At 39.0% G+C, this 19,694-nt stretch overlaps 1 protein-coding gene across 2 annotated transcripts in view; it reads right to left on the minus strand.

Moving 5' to 3' along the window:
* Positions 1-86: 86 nt before the first annotated feature.
* phc2b (polyhomeotic homolog 2b) overlaps positions 87-19,694 on the minus strand; it is a 34,028-nt gene continuing 14,420 nt past the window's right edge. Inside the window, exons 3-15 of one of the 2 annotated variants that reach the window (XM_081380258.1) lie at positions 17,746-17,904; positions 17,573-17,650; positions 17,268-17,429; positions 16,096-16,245; positions 15,058-15,340; positions 11,620-11,978; positions 11,369-11,528; positions 5,013-5,221; positions 4,114-4,246; positions 3,698-3,818; positions 3,408-3,534; positions 2,994-3,270; positions 87-1,188 (exon numbers count right to left, since the gene is read on the minus strand). In XM_081380258.1, coding sequence (XP_081236384.1) covers positions 1,034-1,188; positions 2,994-3,270; positions 3,408-3,534; positions 3,698-3,818; positions 4,114-4,246; positions 5,013-5,221; positions 11,369-11,528; positions 11,620-11,978; positions 15,058-15,340; positions 16,096-16,245; positions 17,268-17,429; positions 17,573-17,650; positions 17,746-17,904 — 2,373 coding nt within the window. In that variant the 3' untranslated portion in view covers positions 87-1,033. The remainder of the gene's footprint in view (positions 1,189-2,993; positions 3,271-3,407; positions 3,535-3,697; positions 3,819-4,113; positions 4,247-5,012; positions 5,222-11,368; positions 11,529-11,619; positions 11,979-15,057; positions 15,341-16,095; positions 16,246-17,267; positions 17,430-17,572; positions 17,651-17,745; positions 17,905-19,694) is intronic. The other variant, XM_081380259.1, reaches the window with a different exon arrangement.

The raw sequence follows: 19,694 nt of genomic DNA on the forward strand, positions 1-19,694 counted from the left end.
GAAAAATTAAATGTGGCATAAATAAATTAATGAATAAAGCTGTGCAAGCAGTTGAGGTGAAAAACAAGAAATTAAACAAGTTTCTTCCTTAAAAATGTTATATTACAAATTTCATTCATCTGATAAATACAGGCATTTCACAAAGCATTGTACTAAAAAAAAAACACAACCCATCATCACAATCATTTCTAGCAACATACAATAACAAATCTGGGCACAGTTAAAACCAAACATAGTGTCATTCCCAATATCCAAGACAAATACAATTTAATGTGCATCTCAAAACCAGAGTGTACAGACACACATTGAATAAGGCGCTGTTGACAGGATTTGTTCAAACTGGATCCCTTCCTTTAGGTTGTATCGGGTTTTAGGTTCAACGTTGAATATTCTGTTACTGTGCTTCTGTTATTCAAGTCCTCTCAAAGTAAAGGTGAAAGTGAAATAGCACCAGTTTGTTGTGATTCAACTCTGTTACGAATACTCACACACATAGGTAAGAATAATTTACTTAAACATATTTATACTGTACAAAAGCATCTGGCATGTACAATAAGACAAACTCATACCTGAAAACAACAAATGTACATTCCAGAGATATCTGGGACAAAATGTGGGATTGTGAAACCACATGATAGTTTTAGTTCTGTTTGGACTGCAGTGTTGTTATACGTACATTATCCGTACGTACAAAGATTTTTCTGATCTAGTTAAGTCGAGTGATCTGCGAGTCCCAGTCAGAATTGAATTCCAAATCACTGATTCATAATGCCTTTCATTTGGTATAAGTCACTATTTGTGTGGATCTTCATAGGTAGTCGGGTCATTTTCTGTTCCAGCTGAATTTAATTTCAGTTCTTCTCTTGAGGAGGTGCAGTTTTGGGCTTTGCCCAATTTTTTTTTAAATAAAGTTTTTAGTTATTAATTATTTGTTTAAAAAATGTTGTAGTGCAGTTTGGGGTGCTGTAGTCACTAGGTCAAGTTTAAGTGACATCTGAGGGCACATACTCATAGACTTACTGCCTTTTTAAGGCTAGGAATCTTTCAGCATGTTTATGCGAGCGAAGATCTTGAGGGCGGGTCCTAATTTAATATTCATGGCACTCATTAGGTGGTCTTCTTTCAGTAGCAGCATGGCCTGTCCATCAATCTCCTGAGCACGAAACTCATCCGCAATCTCCCGGCAACCTAATTGTGGAGTCACAAAAATTTGCATTATTAAATACCATATTTGTAAATAAATAAATAAATTGCTGTAGAAATTTCAACTTTAAACATAGCTTTGCTTTTATCAACTTTGCCATCATTATATAATATTTGATGGCAAAATCTAATATCAAATGTGTGTGCATGTATGTATTTATACGATACGGTTAAGTTTAGGGTCTGTAAGATTTTGTAATGTTTTTAAAGTCTTTTATGCATCTTATGCCGATTATATTTGTTAAAAATAGCATTGTTATGAAATATTACAATTTAAAATAACTGTTTTCTATTTTAATATACTTTAAAATGTAATTTATTCCTGTGACGGCAAAGCTGAATTTTCAACAGCCGGTCTTCAGTGTCACGTGGTCCTTCAGAAATCATTCTTATGTGATGATTTGGTGCTCATGAATCATTTCATGTTATTATCAATGTTGAAAACAGTTGTGCTGCTTAATATTTTTGTGGACATTTTTTTTTCAGGTTTCAGGATGTAAAAGTCTTTACTGTCACTTTTGATAGCCCGGGACACACCAAGCCGGCGTCAAAGAACTAGCAGCGTCGACTGCGTTGTTGCCTCTCGTCGGCTGCGTCTTGACCAAAAAGCTGCGCTTGAACACACCAAAAGGACTAAAGGCGACTGTCAACTAGCAAGTGCGTCCTGCGCCTGCGCGTAAGTAAATATCCATCTATATCAGCAGGTATCAAGCAGGTATCTATTTTCATCATTAAAAAAGGCAAATTGAGACTAGGGCTGTGTCCGAAATCGCCCCCATACCCTTAAATAGGGCACTATTTGAGGGGACAGCCATTTGCAGTGGTGTCCGAAACCATAGTGGACCACAATAACAAGTGTACAACCAATGTACGCTCAACGCGTGATTTTTTTTCCCAAACCACTTCAGCGGAAATCCCGCCCTGATTGCCCTACACCAATCACTGATCCCTAAACCTACCCGTCACAGATTGCCTACACCAAACACTGATCCCTAAACCTACCCGTCACTGTAACCTGAACCAATTAAATAGGCTGCAGGGCGGGATTTCCGCTGAAGTGGTTTGGGAAAAAAAATCACGCACGCTCAACGGCTACAGAAAACCCATAATGCACTGTGAGAGGCACATGTCGAATGAATTCCAGAATCTTCGCTTTTATTCTGATGCCCTGACTCGTTTGCTAAGCTGAACAGCCAATCAGAGTTCTCTCTCTCACCAACGGCCTAACGGCAATTCAACATGCTGAATCGGCCCAAAAAAAAGGACAGTGTCCCACTACAGCCACCGGTGCAGAACACACCGGAAAAACTAAGCTGACCGACGCTCAAAAACGGCCCAACACTTGGTGTGTCCAGGCCTTAATGCATCCTTGCTGAATAAACGTATTAATTATTTTTTTTTTTTTCGTACCGACCCCAAACATGTAGTTAGTTAGTTTGTGTGTGTGTGTGTGTGTGTGTGTGTATATATGTATATATGTGTATATATATATATATATATATATATATATGAAGAGTTTAGATGCAAAAGGCTCTAAGTGCCATCTGAAATTTTCTTCTAGAATGATCATTTTTATCAAGCTCGTATATTTAAGTTCAGTAATTTCACTTAAATGGCAATGCAAATTACCTATTAATTGTCATTTAAGTGAAATTACTGAACTTAAATATACAAGCTTTATAAAAATGATCCTTCTAGAAGAAAATTTCAGATGGCACTTAGAGCCTTTTGCATCTAAACTCTTGCATCTGAACTCTATATATATATGAATATGATAAAAAGCCACATACCTGGCAAAGAGCAGATGAACTCAAACACCTCTTGCACATTCCATTTGGTGGGGTCGCATGGTAGGAAGTGCTGACTGAGGAGAGGAAGCTCTTCTGGATCATTACCAGAGACCCCACCCTGAGAAACGACTGGGCCAGAACTGGCTGCAGAGAGCGGGGAAGTTGCTTCCTCATAACTGGAGATATCCGAACAGGGGCTGGACTCTCCTTGACTAGGCTGAGATTGGAGGGGTGAGGATATAGATTCTCCCTGAGATTGCTGAGATACAGAGAGCCGCTGCAGGGATCAAGAATAAAACAAGAGATGATATACATGCACTAAAGTGAAGTAATAACAAAGATAGGATGATTTACTTTAATATAGTGATACAAAAACATTGTGACGGGCACAACTGGATTATAGTAGCTGTTCACCTGCTTTTTGGCCTCCCTGCCTCTGGGACTATGAGACCTTCTCCTTCTCCACTGATTTATCTGATTGGTTGTTTTAGTTCTGTCGGGGTGGAACAGCCCAACCCTCTTCGTGCAACTAACACTGTACCTGTTGTATGTTAGCATACAGATAAAACTACTGCACATCACAACAATATATTATTAGCTCTCATTTTGGGTGCAGCTATATCTCATAAGTTCCTAAATGAACCCAGCATGCATTTGTAGATATTTTCACTAAAACATTTCTTCAAATGTTTCGAATCTCTAACCTTTTAGCACAGACCATGGAACAGAAGCGTTTTGAACGTTTGAACTTGTAGGCAAAATCAACCCATCCGCAGAGCTCACATGTGAGCTTGGGCTCCTCTGATTCCTCCTGAAGTCTTGTGTCTGATGAAAAATGATAAAGTATTAATCTACAGTTTATTTATGACTAGCTGAAACTATGTTTGTTTGTACACTTTGGAATGGTGCAAGGCTTATATTGTTGCTGCAACTATATTGCACGGTTTCTATCGTAAAGTTCACAAACAGGAAATTCCAACCATCTTTCATGACTAATGCACAATGACGCTCCTTTGTTCATAACAGTGCATGTTTTCAATCTTTCAAAACTTTACGCTGTCACTTAAAAAGATCATGCATCTTAGAAAAATAGCTGTGGGCTGCAGGATGTTTGAATCACCTTGTTGTCCAACCTCCTCCATGTCTGAGTTGGTGGCACTGAGGGAATTGCTGCTGGCTGTTTTCTCTGGATCTGAGGGAAGCTGTGTGTCTGGTTTCTTGGGGCTGTCGGCCTGCGCCAGAGATCGCTCCACCTGACAATACAGTATTCAAAAGCAATGATGTCATGGCGATTACTGTAACTCTGTGGACACCTTCAACTGACAGTATTGTTTCTACAGTTTAGTTTGATGTTGTAAAATCAGGGCAATTCACTAACATACTAAGAAATACATGATGCTGAAAATAAATAAGTCATTATTTAATAATAATAAATAACTGAATTAATAATAATAATAATACAATTATTTTTATTAGTTTGTGTAATTAATTTATACAATTGACTGAATTAATACTACTACTAATAATAATAACAATAATAGTAGTATAATTATTGTTGTATTAAAATGTATGAATAAAATAATAATGAAGATATTAATAATAATGTAATAGTATTATGAATAATAATAACATTCTTCTTATTAATAAATTCATTTGCAATTTTAATTTTTATTAGTATTTATAAATAATTTGTATTATTTACTGAATTGTTATTATTAATAATAATACTTGTTTTATTATTGCTGTTGTATAAAAAAAAATATGAATAGTAATAATGATAATAAAATTGTTGATGCCTTGCATTATTATTAGTGCCATCAAATAATTACATCTAGCTACCATAAAGGTTTGTGTGTGTGTGTAATATATATATATATATATATATATATATATATATATATATATATATATATATATATATATATATATATATATATATATATATATATATATATATATAATTCTTAATTAATTATTGTATTTAAAAGCTATTGTTTTTTTATTATTATTACAACTCACAGGGAATGGTTCAGCTCCCTCCTGGATAACAAATCCCTCTATGACATGCGTGAGGACGTGTGGCTTCACTATGGCTTGAGGTGGCTTGTTCTCGCCGTTTTGTGCCACAGTTCCTGTCACGGCTGCCGGAGGGGGCTCGTTTGAGGCTGCCGAGGTCATGGTTGATGTCACCGGTGCTCCCATGGGGTCCCGGGCCGTCTCCACAGAGCCTGGCGGCAAAGAAACAAAGCATCAACTCATCACTATAGCAACCACAACAACATCAGCAGCACAAATATCAGCGGCCGCCGGTGTTGGAAAAGCCCGGAAAAGACAGCTGGCGGAATAAAATACAAAGAGTGAGCTTATAAAGTAACTTACGGACGTTTAAGGAACAGTTGAGCCAAACACTGCTGGAAAATAATATATCTTAAACCATTCTAAGCTGGTTTAAGATGTTTATGATGATGTTTTTAGTTTTATGAGTTTTATTTCTTTTATGAAACACAAAGATCTTCAATATCATATTTATAAAAAGCGACTATATGAATATTTTAATGAAAATATCACTACCAGTCAAGAGACACTCCAGAGCCAATGGCGTTTGACGTCAAAGACGTCCAACTAGAGCAGCACCCATTGGTGGTGACTCATCAGGTCCTCCTCGAAATTGGGTCTCCATCATAGACAGGTCTCCATTAGGACCCCCAAGCGATTCCACTGGCTCAAATTACTTAAAATGAGTACTCTCTTTAGCACCTGATTACAATTCCTACAAAATTATGCCATTATAAATTATAATGATCATTAATGTCTATGTTAGTTAGCTTAAATGCACTAGCATAGCATACAGATACCCAAATTAGCCTGATAGCTTAGTTTATACACGTATTTGCACTTGCCCTACATGACAATCATCTTTAATGTGATTACGTTTTAAATTACGTTAAATGTCCAAATATTTTAGAAATAAAAAGAATATAATGACATTCAATTACTCGCTTAATAGGCTATTATTATTATTATGTTAATTAACAGTTTATCAGGTGAAATAATCTTTCGTGTTATGCACTATATAGTAGTAACCTATACATATTTTACATTTATATCGTTCGTCTTAGTATAATCAGAGAATGTCTAATATGGCGTAGACGGGCTCTGGTATAATCATTAATTAACTGATAGCCTAGTAGTTGATGGAGACCGATTTCGAGGGAGGACCCGATTTGTCATAAGCGCCATTTTTTATTTGAACGCAACTTCCTGCCATTTGAGCTGGGAAGAGTATCAGTCAATAACGACTGCAATTTCTTTCTGTTCATCACACAAAGCTACCCGATAACTTCAAAATACTTTAAATATTAAACTATTAACTACTTTTACGAAGTTTTTAATGTTATTCACTATCAAGCTGCCAAAGGACCACTGCTGCAGTTCACTGAAGAAAAAGTATGAACTACTTTTATAAAGTTTTTAATGTTATCCACTATCAAGCTGCCAAATGCTACAGTTCACTGAAGAAAGGAAATAACGCTGGAACGTCATGAAAAAGGTGAGTAACTGGTTAGATTTTTGTGCTAACTATTACTTGCATCTAAAAACTAAAATTAACTAAAGAAAAATACATCTATCCTGTTCACACAAGACGCGTCACTGCGTTCAGTCACTGATTTCCATGTACGCACTAGACTAGCGTCAGTTGCGTCGCGTTTTAAGAGAGCGTGTCAAGTCTACACAGACCGCAGCGCTTTTTTAAAGCCCACTAACCAAAACTACTGGCATCACAACACAAGACATACTGTAGCTTACCGACAAAGAGCAATAAAAACTCATTTCCCGCAGGGGCGCTCATCAATTCCGTCTCAAAACACGGGGGGAGCCTCATTCCCACACGCCTGTTCCACTATTATCAAAGACAGAATATCAGGCTCCGCCACGCGTGCGATTCTACTACGCAACATGCAGTGTGCGCTGCTCCTTTTCAATGCTCCACTCCCACGCACGAGCACAGCACATTCCGCCAGGAGGCGGTTCAGTCCTTCCCTGGATGGCAGCAGCCTCAAGTGGCAGGTCACATGACTCCGTAGAGGTTCAAGAGTTTCACAGCTTCGCTCAGCCCATGGGCATTATCTGAAGCTAGGAAAGCACCATTTCATGTAACGCACAGGTCTAAAACCAGTTTCTGACAGATTCGGCAGCAAGTCGTGCCTTCTGGAGGTCAAGGAAGTCCACAGAGTCATGTGACTCAGTTCTTGTTCATAATCTGTACATGGGAATTGCACTCCACCTCCTTCTCTTTTAGCAAATCTTGTTCATCATGTGGGAGTCGAAAAGCCTTGTACTTTAAATGCAGCAGTGATTCTTTAAAACAAAGTTGATGTATGTGCATATTTCTGGATTTTGATAGGTGTGAAATAGATAAATACAATATATATATTAGGGCTGGCCCGGTAACCATTCAGATGTCCCAATTTCATTCGATTCTGATTTGCAAGATTTCGATTCTCGATTTGAATCAATGAATAATTTTCACTGGTCTCACCACAAACAAACAAAAAAAGACCAAAAAAAATGTTTGTTTTTTTGTTGTTTTTGACCCGTGTATTCTTGTATTTTAATAAATAATGTTGACACCAAAATTTTAGACACCAGTGAAATTTCACAATTCTCCACTCCAATTTCGACACCACAGCTAAAACTACTAATTAACATCAATTTCAAACATTTAGAGACAAATAAACAGTCATTAATAAAAAAGAAGAACTGAAGTCACTGAAATGTGCACCTGCATCCGCCATGTTAAAGGGATACTCCATCGTCTTTTCATATTAAACTATGTTATTCCCTTAACTAAGACGAATTGATGCATACCTCTCTCGTCTCAGTGCGTGCACTCAATCGCTCTGGCGCACGGCGAAACTTTGTTCACTCAGTTCATTCAATACGGGCCAAGCAGAGAAGGTACCAAACACCTCCACGTTTTCCCTATTTAAACACAGTTACTCGCGTAGTGTAACTCGACCTAGGACGGTGACACAAAACAAAACGTTGCGCTTTTCTAAGCGTGTAAAATGGATAACTATATTGTATGGCGGAATACCATAGCAAGTGCTTGTAAGCACTTCGTCTTGGCGGAGTAATATCTTCACCAGAGGGAGCGGGGGCCGGTGAGAGGATTTTTCACGAGTGAAGATATTAGTCCGCCAAGTCGAAGTGCTCATAAGCACTTGCTATGGTATTGCGCCATACAATATAGTTATCCATTTTACACGCTTAGAAAAGCGCAACGTTTTGTTTTGTGTCACCGTCCTAGGTCGAGTTACACTACGCGAGTAACTGTGTTTAAATAGGGAAAACGTGGAGGTGTTTAGTAGCTTCTCTGCTTGGCCCGTATTGAATGAACTGAGTGAACAAACTAAGTTTTGCCGCGCGCCAGAGCGATTGAGTGCACGCACTGAGACCATAGACTGTAAAAAAATATGGACGTAGTGTCCGTGACGTCACCCGTAGGTTTCTGAAGAGCATTTTTGAAGCCTAAAGTGGGCGGAGCCGGCCGTCGCCATCTTGGCCTTGCGTCACTCCCGGATAACAGAAAATAGGCAAACAGGCGGAGCGTGAGTGGAGCTGAGGAGCCTGGCCTGGCTATCTGAAATCACCTAGCTCGACGTGATCGAGTTAGCTGATGATGTAAAGCCAATTAAACGTTAATATTTTTGCCCTTCGAAATATTATAATAGTTAAAAGACATGGCTACAAGTGAGACTGTGTATTACTTCGAGAGTGTTTGTGTGTGACAGTGATTTATGTGCATACATGTCCGTCACTCTTTCATAGTCCGTCAGCGCGGCATCGCTCAAGTTCGTAGAGAGCTTATTCAGTCCATTTTAAATTCTGATGTTGGCCGTCTCTCAAATGGGTTAAACCGTTAAACCATATTGCCTTTGAAGTGCAAGTAAATGCGCTAGAAAATCCGCGCTCATTCATATGCATTTATTGCATGGACGGAGAAAGCGCCGACGCCTGCATGATTTCATCTGACGGTAACTTACGCATATTATAATCCATCTGTTCCGTGAGAGCAGAACGAACGAGCATTTATTGACGTTTTAAATTTGAAAACTCCAAAAAGCAACGAAATTGTCAGACATCCATTAGTGCATGTTCACAGAGGAAAACAACTGAAATACAGCGCTGGTTGTTCTCTCGAATGATAACGACGGAATCCAAAGACGTGGGCTTTGTAACGTTACCCAAGTATTAAATTGTATGAAATAATAATCCCGAAAAAAAGCACAAACACTGCAGAAGATGGCAAGTTCAGCAGCTAACATTTGCTGAGGTGAAGTGACGGCTAGTAACAGCAGACAAACGGCTAGCACTGACAGCGGCAATCCATCTGTCACTCAAGAGGCTTGGCCACACCCTTAAATTTAAATATTAATCAACTAAACGGACAAGTTATAAAATAATTCACCCCCCTCACAGTTGTTATGAAGGGCAAAATTAGCTGTATAGAGCTCGGGCGTAGACGTTATGGAATGATGCATTGTGGGTAACCACGGCCATTTTAGAGGCAACGCAGAAGTGTTCGGAATAAAGTAATAGCGTAGCCGACCGGTCTCCACCGGCACCGAGAAAGAAAGAGAAAAAGTTATGGGCCGTGACAAAAAAAGTTGGCTATACCGTATACTGACAAACTTAATAATGAAGCCAAACAACGCTACTTAAAAAAAAAAAAAAAGATTTGATCCCTATGAATAAAGTCTGGAGGTGGCTAATACCAAGCCTCAGTTTCCCTGATATTTTCCTACCTGGTCTGTGGAGTAGCGCTTACATCTCCGATCCAGAGCCGGATTTACAATTTCCTGTGCCCTCGGCAACAACATTCACACACACATTTTAATTGTTTAATAAACAAATGGTTTTTATTTTGTCACATTTGGCTGCAAAGATGAGGTTGACGATGCTGATTGGCGATCTTTGCTGTAAGTGAACGCGCCAGAGAGAAATGCAAATTGCATACGGATTAACTTACATAAGCAGAGAGCTGTCTGTTTTCTTTCGTTTTGAATTGTTTGTTTAAAAGTAGACACTTTTAGAAAAGTAGAAACTTGTCACTGGAGGCTCACTTGCAGTTCACAAATGGATGAGTGCAAGATCTGCAGATCTACAAAGTAAACGCGGAGAAAACAATCGTTCGCACCGTTAACCAAGCATCAGTAGTGACACACACACACACACACACGTACACTTGTCAGATTCTGTGAGCTACGAAGCTTGTCTATGCGGGTTTGTTACACTTCAGGAGTAATTTATCATACGTGCAATAATCCACTGTTTTCGTCCGGTTGACGACCAGCGGCGACCCAAGCCATTCGACGAAAATAGGGAAAACTAATATGATTTATGAGGCGTTTGCCCTGTCGATCATGAGACCGATTACAGCAGTTCACAATACAGCAATACTGAACCATTTTCCAGAAAATAACCTAAATGAATGACCAAATGATCAACGTTACCTACTGCCTACTATACGCTACTATACAGTACAATCTCTTACTTCCGTACCGTGATTCCCACAATGCATTGCGGCGTGACGCAACGATCCCGAGCTCTATTGACCAAAGCCACATAGAGATCCAGGCTGTAAACATATTTTTTTCTGCTGTAAAGTTGGTAATTTTAACATGGGGGAGATACAGATTTGACTCACTTCTGCAGCCAGGCCAAGCGGCCAGTCGATGAACTGCAGTTTAACTCACTTCCGTGTTGGTTTCAAGAGAGAGACGGGGAGGTTGCCGCTTGACTGAGACGAGAGAGGTATGCATCAACTCGTCTTAGTTAAGGGAATAACATAGTTTAATATGAAAAGACGGTGGAGTATCCCTTTAAGCACCGAACCAACCCCATGTTAAAATGCCAAATTTTACAGCAGAAAAAAAACGTTTACAGCCTGGTGTCTGTAGGCTTTGGTCTATGCAGCTAATTTTGCCCTTCATGACAACTGTGAGGGGGTGAATTTTTTTTATAACTCATCCGTTTAAATTATATTAAGCCTTAAAATTTCTGCATAATTAAGGGTGTCCACTTTTGAGTGACAGGTGGATTCCTGCTGCTGTGGTCATTAGTCATCATTAGCCATTTATATATATATTATATATATTCTTTTTTTATTTATTTATATATTAATAATACATATTAATAACAATTTATATAAAGTTTAAAAAAAGTATTGTAATAAAAAGATGGTTATTGTTTTAGGACTTGCGCCCTAGTAATCATCATTACCTCTGAAGTGATCTCTTGTGTCTATTGTTGATACATTGTTTGATTATCAAACTATATTTGTAAATTTCGACTCTTTTTGGCAACTGTACCTTGTGTTTGAGATGTAGCATTAACAGTGTCAGCTTTGGGTTGTTCAAGGAGGTCGGTGCCTTGGGTCGTAGTGGATGGTTGCGTTTGTACTGGTGGGCAGATCTCTCTTACCACCAAAGAGGTGGGCTTCTCCTTGTCATCCTGAGCCAGTCTTGAAGCCTAAATAGGATAAAATAGTTAGTTGCTTTAGAATTGTATACAATGCATTATCTTTAATCTACTATATGGCTCTAGTAAGGGAGTCCCTTACCTGGCTTTGTGCAGGTTGGATTTGGAGATTGATGGCTGTCAGTTGGACCGGTTGAGCTTTAGCATGGGCCAGGCCAATGTGTGAGCCGTGCTGGCTAACTGCATGGTGGCTTATAGTTGAATGGAAGATGGTGGCGTGTTGACATTGAGCGGATCCCTGGTTGTGAAGGACTGGTCTGGGCAAAACCGGAATGATCCCTGTGACAGATGAGGTCTGGGCGGAGCACTGTTGGTGGGGCTGGACGGAGGCGGTCTGCAGTAACTGAGGCTGGGCTCTAGAGGTGGCTGGGGCTTGGGGTTGAATGACGAACTGTTGCGGTTGCTGCTTAATCAGGGCCTGCGGCTGAATTTGGGCATACGCTGGAAGGACACACACTTATTACATACACATACTGTTTCACATGACTACACATTAAACTGACAGTTGCAATATAAAACGACAGGAACATGCACATGGAACTTAATACATTTAGACATTTTTATAGGTAAATTCAGCTTCATTCAGGTAAAGTCACAGGTATCCCACAGTTATTGAAAATGTCAAGGAATTTTAAAATTGTGATTTCAATATGCTGATCAAATAATGCTCTTGTTAAAGTAACGTCCTTGCAAGCAATTAAGGAATTCTGATTTGTAAGCAAATTCATTTTAATTAGTTCTTTTCAATGAATCAATTTCAAAATGTTTACAAATCCATCTTATTGATTCATTTGTGAATCAGCCTATGTATATATATTATTCTGTAAAATGATTATCCTGTAAAGCACACATCAAACATCTGGAAGGTTCATGGAAAAGTCATGTTAGTTCATTGGTCAGCTTTTTAATTTATTCCTTCCTATTTTTTTATTTGATTTGATTTATTCAGTGATCTTCTAACATTAGTCGCTGTGCTTGGGTTTTCCAGTACAACTTCTGTATCCAGGACTACGGCAGTGGAAACTGGATGAGTTTAAAACTGTGATTAGGTGTTTGACTGGAGGACTTGCGGGAAAGTGTGTTAAAATTTAATTATCTCAGCAGGAGAACATTCAAACACAAAAACCTTAAGAGTTGGGCACGTTGAGATCACAACCTCAAAAGTTTATGAGCGGTAAAGGAATCTGAAAAACAAACTGGTTGGAAAGTTAGCGGGTGGTTTTAATGTTTATATATATATGCGTGTGTGTTCTGTCATGTGAAATGCACACTGAATATGTGAAGCAGACGGCAGGAACAAACACAGTCTTTCTTTAAAAACTCTTAATAGCAAACAGAAAAGGTTCAGTGTGGGAATGTTCTTCTGTCTAATGTGAATGGTGTGGGATGGTGGGTTCAGATGACTCAATCCTCTGTGCTCACTTTCTCTCACTCTCTCTTCCTTCCGGATGTTCAGAATAAGGAGTTGATGAGTTATTCCCTGCAGAGCGCAACCCTGGAAAACCCCGAAATTTCCTGCCGAACGTTCAGCTATATGCTAAGCCACAACACATTAAAAACGATCACAAATGCTTGTACCTTTTCTCACATGTTGGGCCAAATTCGATCTCTTAAATATCTCAAATGTTGTTGTTTTTTACAGCAATGAGATTAAATGGAGACTTTTCCTGAGATTAGACCCCAGTAATCTGGCACGAGTTTCCATAGAGTTTAAGAAGTGATCAATGTCTCAAACTGTTCTCAGCTTAACTCCATTAAGTTTCATTAACAAGGTTTTCCTCTTTGGGTGCATTTGCTCTACAATAAGTACTTTTCACTTTAGTATTTTGAATGCACAGCAGCAGAATGTTAATGTCTGTGGCTCTTTCTTCTGCTTTTAACAAGCCCTCTAGTGTTTGTATTCAGTGGACAGTTTCAATTATTTGATTTAAGAATTAGGATCAACATAGAGAGTTCATTACTCTTAATATAAACTGCTTTTACTGGTTTAGACTTTACCAGTTCCAAAACAAAAGCATGGTGTGAAATCTCACAAGATTACATCCAAGCAAATAGTATTTTTTTAATACCAAAATCCACAATCCAATCTCCCTCCAATACCCACTTTCACATTATTTTTAATCTAATATTCAGATTTTAAAAACATTAGAACATTTTTTTAAAGCAACCTGGCATGGTTCAGCTAGGAGAATAATAGCCCATGATGACTTTCCAGATCTGTGAATATCATTAATGCACAAGGGGAAAACCAAGCATCACATCAGCGCTCTGGAGCACACTGCCATAGTAACTACATCCCAACACACACATCAGGTGGCTTGTTACCCTTCCTCTCCACTGAGGCTCTATTGGAACCACTCAAACACACTTGTTCAAGCTTTATTCTATCTGTTATTTGTGTACATACACAGTGGCACACACACATTACACCTGCAAATGATCACTGACATACTATAATGTCAAAGAAGCGCAGCTCTCTCTCTCTCTCACACAAATGTTGCTAACCAGAAGCAGATACAGTATACTGAGAAAATGTACTTTTTTTTTTTGACTGGATGTGAAAATATATTTTACACTTAAAATATATAAATGTACAATGTGTTTTATACTCCTTTTTGTGGTAAAAAAATATAAAAACAATATAGGCCTACTCCTTTTTTGGATTTAATTTGGTCACATAAAAAAAAAAAGCCTGTTTTTCCTTCACATGGCACTTGACTGGTGCTTATTTTTGACCCTGGAGCTAGTGGAGATACTTTCTTTTTCTTTTGTAGAAAATCAGAGGCCTTTTTTTGTATCTTCTACCAAAGCACAACTAAAAACAGGATAGTCCCTCCCTACTCCCTACCGGCCTCGGCACGCCCAGGTACCTGCCTCTAACAGTGCAGGATAATTGCCCTGTGTGAGCTGTTATGTTTAGAGACCAGTGGAATGATGGATGGCTTGCATGTCAGATGTTGACTGGCACTGAAAGACTCATCTGAGAAAGTGTGTGCCCTTCAAAGCCAGGCCACTTATGCATTAATGCGTTAGAGCATAAGCCATGCAGGACAAATGTGGATTTCTCCCTTCTTTGGGACTTAGTGTGTGACATGATGGACTGACAAGTGAAGTTGGAGCTGTCAAAGAACATTTCTGTTGAAGTGACTTGAACCTTTAAGTTTGTTCCAAGGCCCAATGTTCACACGCAACACTTTCTGGACCACTTTGGACAAAATGTGCTTGACGGAGATCAAATATCATCCAAAGAGAGAGACAATACTAGAAGTAACTGTATTTGTTGTTGATCGTCTTTGTGGGGGATACCTGTGTGAAATTGAGGGGAACTGATTTCTTCTTCGTTGCAAAGAAATGCCTCAGAATCATGATAGTTTATAGAAAATCTCTAATGTCGTATCTTTGCAGTTGCTGTTGAGATATTTTGTTACCGAATGCAATGGCATTCAGACCTTTTTAAGTGTGGCTTAAGTTTCCTAATATATTTGGGGTCACTGTATAGTCCATTTGGGTTTGAATTTACCTGGTGCGATTAAGGGATGTGAAGAGGTGACATTACGACTCATGTTAACTGCTTTCATCTCTGTTTGTGCCTCCTCTTCTTTCTTCGCTCCACCAGAGGAAGCAGTGTTCAAGTTGCCTTTGCCGGCACCAGTGCCTGAGCTGGAAGCACTCTGGCTGGGTGTCTTGATGAGCGGGGTGGGCTGTATGGAGATGGGGGTCTGCTTTAAACTCAGTGCCTGGAGGCCTGAGGACTGAGAGGTGGAAGACGCCCCCTGCTGGTTGCGCAGGGCAAGGTTCTGCACCTATGAAAGTCATAATGTCAATAAACATTTGAATGAGTTGTTGTAATATTTGAAAAATAAATATTTCCCTAGAATAATGATCCTAAATTAATGTGTAAATAATCCCTATTGGAATTTCTATTATAATTTGGAGCCAGTTATAATTATCTAATCCTAATGTGATCAAATAATAATCTCCAAAAAAAAATGTTTTGTATTTATTTGTGTATTAATTAATTAATTAATGGTAGTTGCGTAGCTGTCAATTGAGGGACAGAAATCGCTCACATTTCATTAAAAAAATCTTCATTTGTGTTCAGAAGATCAACAAAAGTCTTACAGGTTTGGAACGACATGAGGATAAGTAAAAAAGGATGACAAAATTTTCATTTTTGGCTGAAATAACCCTTTAATATTATTTGAATATTTATGGAATTTTAATATTATTAGTATATAGTATTGCATTGGACATCTACAGGCTTTTTTCTGATGTCCTACAGGAGCATTATATCCCTTTGACAAACATAAAACAGTGTTCTAAAAGATCCAGATCAAGTCCTTTAGGATTAGTTCCTTCGAAAGTAATTCTAAATAAAAGTGTCTGCTGAATTAATATAATGTAGAGTAAATTGAATGGCTTCACATTATAATTGAAATCCCAAGTAATCTGTAATCCTCAAGGATATTCCTTTAAGATTTTTGTCAAGACATCCACAGTTGTATGAATGCTTCAATAAGATAACTGGATGTGCGTGTATTACAGTATATGTGTGCACCTGTGCAGAGGCAGACTGTGTGTTATTGGTTGCATTAGTGTCAGATTGTAGAGCAGTTACTGTAGCAGTTGGAGCCAGGATCAGCTGAGAGGACAGAGGGACGGCTCGGCCCAGACTCCTGGCTACATGCACAAGATTACTCTGTTGAGCCTAAAATAATCACACATCAACATGCCCATTATTCATTAAATGTAAAATGTTTATTGACCTTCTTCAGTACATTATGATGATTTGAACCCTCATTTCACTTTTAAGAATGATGCTTAAGGGTGTGTTCACATTTGTTCGGTTCGCTTGGTTTAAAAAAAAATTATTGTTTCGTCCTGGTCCGCTTAGCATTAGCTTTTTTAACACCGAAACTAAAGGCATAGAGATTTGTTCACAACCTGATTGGTTGGCTTTTATGACGTGTATTTCAAGACGGAACTTACCGAACATCCAAAACAATGCAGTGTGCTGGGCTAAATGCGCTTGTTGTATGTGCGTTCAAATGAACCGCACTAACAGAGCAATCGCACCAGGGTTTGTTTTAATCGAACCAAACATGCCAAGTGTGAACACAAAAAAGATTGAAAAGCAGCATAGATTGACAGGCCAGCATTTCAGTTATTGGCTTTTAAACAAAAATAATTGGAGTTATCAGTAATGGTCAAAGTGAATATCCCTACAAAAATGATTATAGGTCAGTTAGAAGGAATATGGTGTTATTGTTCCCTGATTTTAACCTCTTAGTTGGGTGAACTCAAGTAAATAGTTCCACTATTTATTAGAGTTTGGCTGAACTTTTTATGACATACAATAAACATTTTTTAAAGTTTGATATCTAATAACCACTATGCGGAACATATTTTACTTAAATATTTTTCAAATACAATTGTTAACCATTATATTAATGCAAATTTTAACAGTTGAAGATTGATTTTCATTTTGGGCTGTTTAATTTTTAGGCATTACACTGAAAAAGTTTGGTATAATTATTCAGAAAATACATTAATTACACTGTTAGGTGCTTTATCTGTGATATATAAGTTAAAAAAAGAAGGTCAAATATTGTTTAAACTAATTATCAGTGGCCTAATTTAGCTGAATTCATCCAACTTATTTCTGGCATATAAAAGCATCTCCACAAACATGAAAGACTCTTGTGTTTGTGAGAATACAGGTGTGCTCACCATCTGTGCCCGCAGGTACATTTGAGCTTGGCTGGCTGTCAGGGTGGAGCTCGAGGTGTTGCCTAGCAACACTGCTTGCTGGGAGATCCCAGAGGGGGCGGAGTTTACGCTCTGGGCGCGACTGATCAGCTGAGCAGCGGCAGGGGATGTGGTTAAATTAATCTGTGGGAATAATAGAGACAAGAGTTGTGACATAAGCAGCCTGAATGTTGTCACATGAAAAAACAGAATATCATAGCCAGTACAAGATATTGACGTGATTATACAGGCTTATTTGTAGTGGATGCATCCAAATAAAAGCATACTGTGGTCTGTGATGGTCCACTCTGGGTAGATGAGGTCCCATTTTGGTTTGAACTCTGCCTGCTGGCTGCTAAACTGGCCTGAGAGGGAGAAAACATGACAGACAGAGAAAGTATGAGTATATCTGTGTGCATTACGCTTATGTCTTGCTATACGAGACTGCATGCTAAGCGACCTGCTGCACTGCTGCGAGGCTCTGGAGCTGAGCTGTGCTGAGGTGCTGCTGCTGCAGGGCTGCTGTTTGCAGCATCAGATGCTGCTGTTGAGCTGCGTACATCTGCTGCAGGTACTGCGCCGCTGTGCTGGGCTGCCTGTTTAGAGCCTGCTGGATCACCTAACGTTCAAGAGAGACGGAGAAAGAGTGAGAAACCAGATTAGATCTTCTTAAAGGTGCAGTAAGCGATTTCTGAGAAATGCTGTTGAAAGTGGATCGGACCGAGCACCACTACACACTTGTAGCAAATCAGCAGTAAGGGGGTGTGTCACTCATGATGGAGGAGGAGAGAGTGTGAACATAATGGAGATTTGAAGATTGTAGAAAGCTAGCCTGGATTTCACCATGCTACCTTGCGCGCAGCGCGATTTTATTCACGCTGCTAGGCAGCCTGGATTCCACGGACCATATTTTTGCCTCAGCGAGGGGACCAATCACAGAACTGGGAGGGAGCAGCAAGACGATGACGACGTCTATGCGACACACCGAAGCAGTTTGTTTATATCTATGGATCCAACATGGCAGCAGACGCGAAGTTACCTTTCGATGCAGCCTTAGATAGTGTTCTAAGTAGTTTAGAACGCAAGTGTATTTCGTCTTCTTCCTCGTCAAATTTCTGTCGCTCTACATACGTCATCTGGTATAATTGAAACGATTTGCTATGAGCTACGTACAGGCGCATTTGATAGACATTCGTAGCGCCCAATAAACGGCTCTGGGCATTCGTAAACCACGCCTCAAATATGAGAAAATGAACATGTGGTTCCCAGACCACGTCTCAATGGGACGAGGTCTGACGTTAGCCAGGCTAGTAGAAAGCGAGATGGTTGAGAGACATTATAAAAGAGAAAAGGTCAGAGGAATATCAAGATGGGTTATGATCAGGCAAGAGCTTTAAGACCCATGTTAATATTAGAAAAGCTTTCCTGCGCTGGAGAGACCTAAGTGGGTAGGCCTGAAAATGGATGCAGAGGTTGCATTGTTTCTGCTCCATACGTGAGTAACATTGGTTTTTGCTATGTTTCACGGAACCGAGATTTGCTGTTGTTGTAATGTCAGCTAAAGTAACAGCAGGAGTGTTTTGAGTGTCATTGTTTGTCTGAAGCTGCTGTGCTGTTGGTGACTAACAACAACAATGGTCCTTTTTGTTCTGTTCTTCCTTGCCGTTCTTTCGCCACCTTTGCTTTATTTTTTGCAAAGCATTATTTTGCCATGCTTCAGCTATGATAAAGCGGCATCCACTCTTGCATTGCATTTTTGTGCATTTTGGGGGCGGAGCAATGAAGGGTGGAGTGTGTTTGTTTGGGTTGATTTCAAGTGTTTCTCAGAAATCGCTTAATGCACATTTAATATTTCAATTGCTTCACAGAGAACAATGAGATTAAATGGAGTGAAAATAGAGACTGTAGCTCAAGTCTCAAGATTAGTTGTTTTTTTCCTGAGAAAATGAGAAATGACCTTGGTCTCAAAATATTCTCAGATTTGCCAAGATAAATTCTGCAATCAAAGTCAGAGATCTCAATATGAACTCATTCTCATCAGTTTAGTTTAAGACATGTCTACATTAGTTTTATAACTCTGTACACTTGCTGTCAACAGCTGTATAATGTGTTTCTATTGTATTCACTTTAAGTTTGACAGAAACATCTGAGACAAAGCTGATACTCAAATCAAAAATAGCAGCAAGTTGCAAGATGTGATTTGAGGTGAGGTCAAATATTTGTACGATTGCAATTCTAATCTTTGAGCAACCGTTTTGTTTTGTTCCAGCATTTGTCTCCTCCTTTTGGTCAGAAAATGAACTGCAACAAGCTTGAAAGAAAAGTAGATCTCTGAAATTGTTGTTTTTCACTTCCAATATTGCTTTCAATGTCAGCCTTGATGTTGAATATGATTATATTATCATAATA

The sequence above is a fragment of the Scardinius erythrophthalmus genome (genome assembly GCF_964197995.2).
Source record: "Scardinius erythrophthalmus genome assembly, chromosome: 12".
Taxonomy (NCBI): Eukaryota; Metazoa; Chordata; class Actinopteri; order Cypriniformes; family Leuciscidae; genus Scardinius; species Scardinius erythrophthalmus.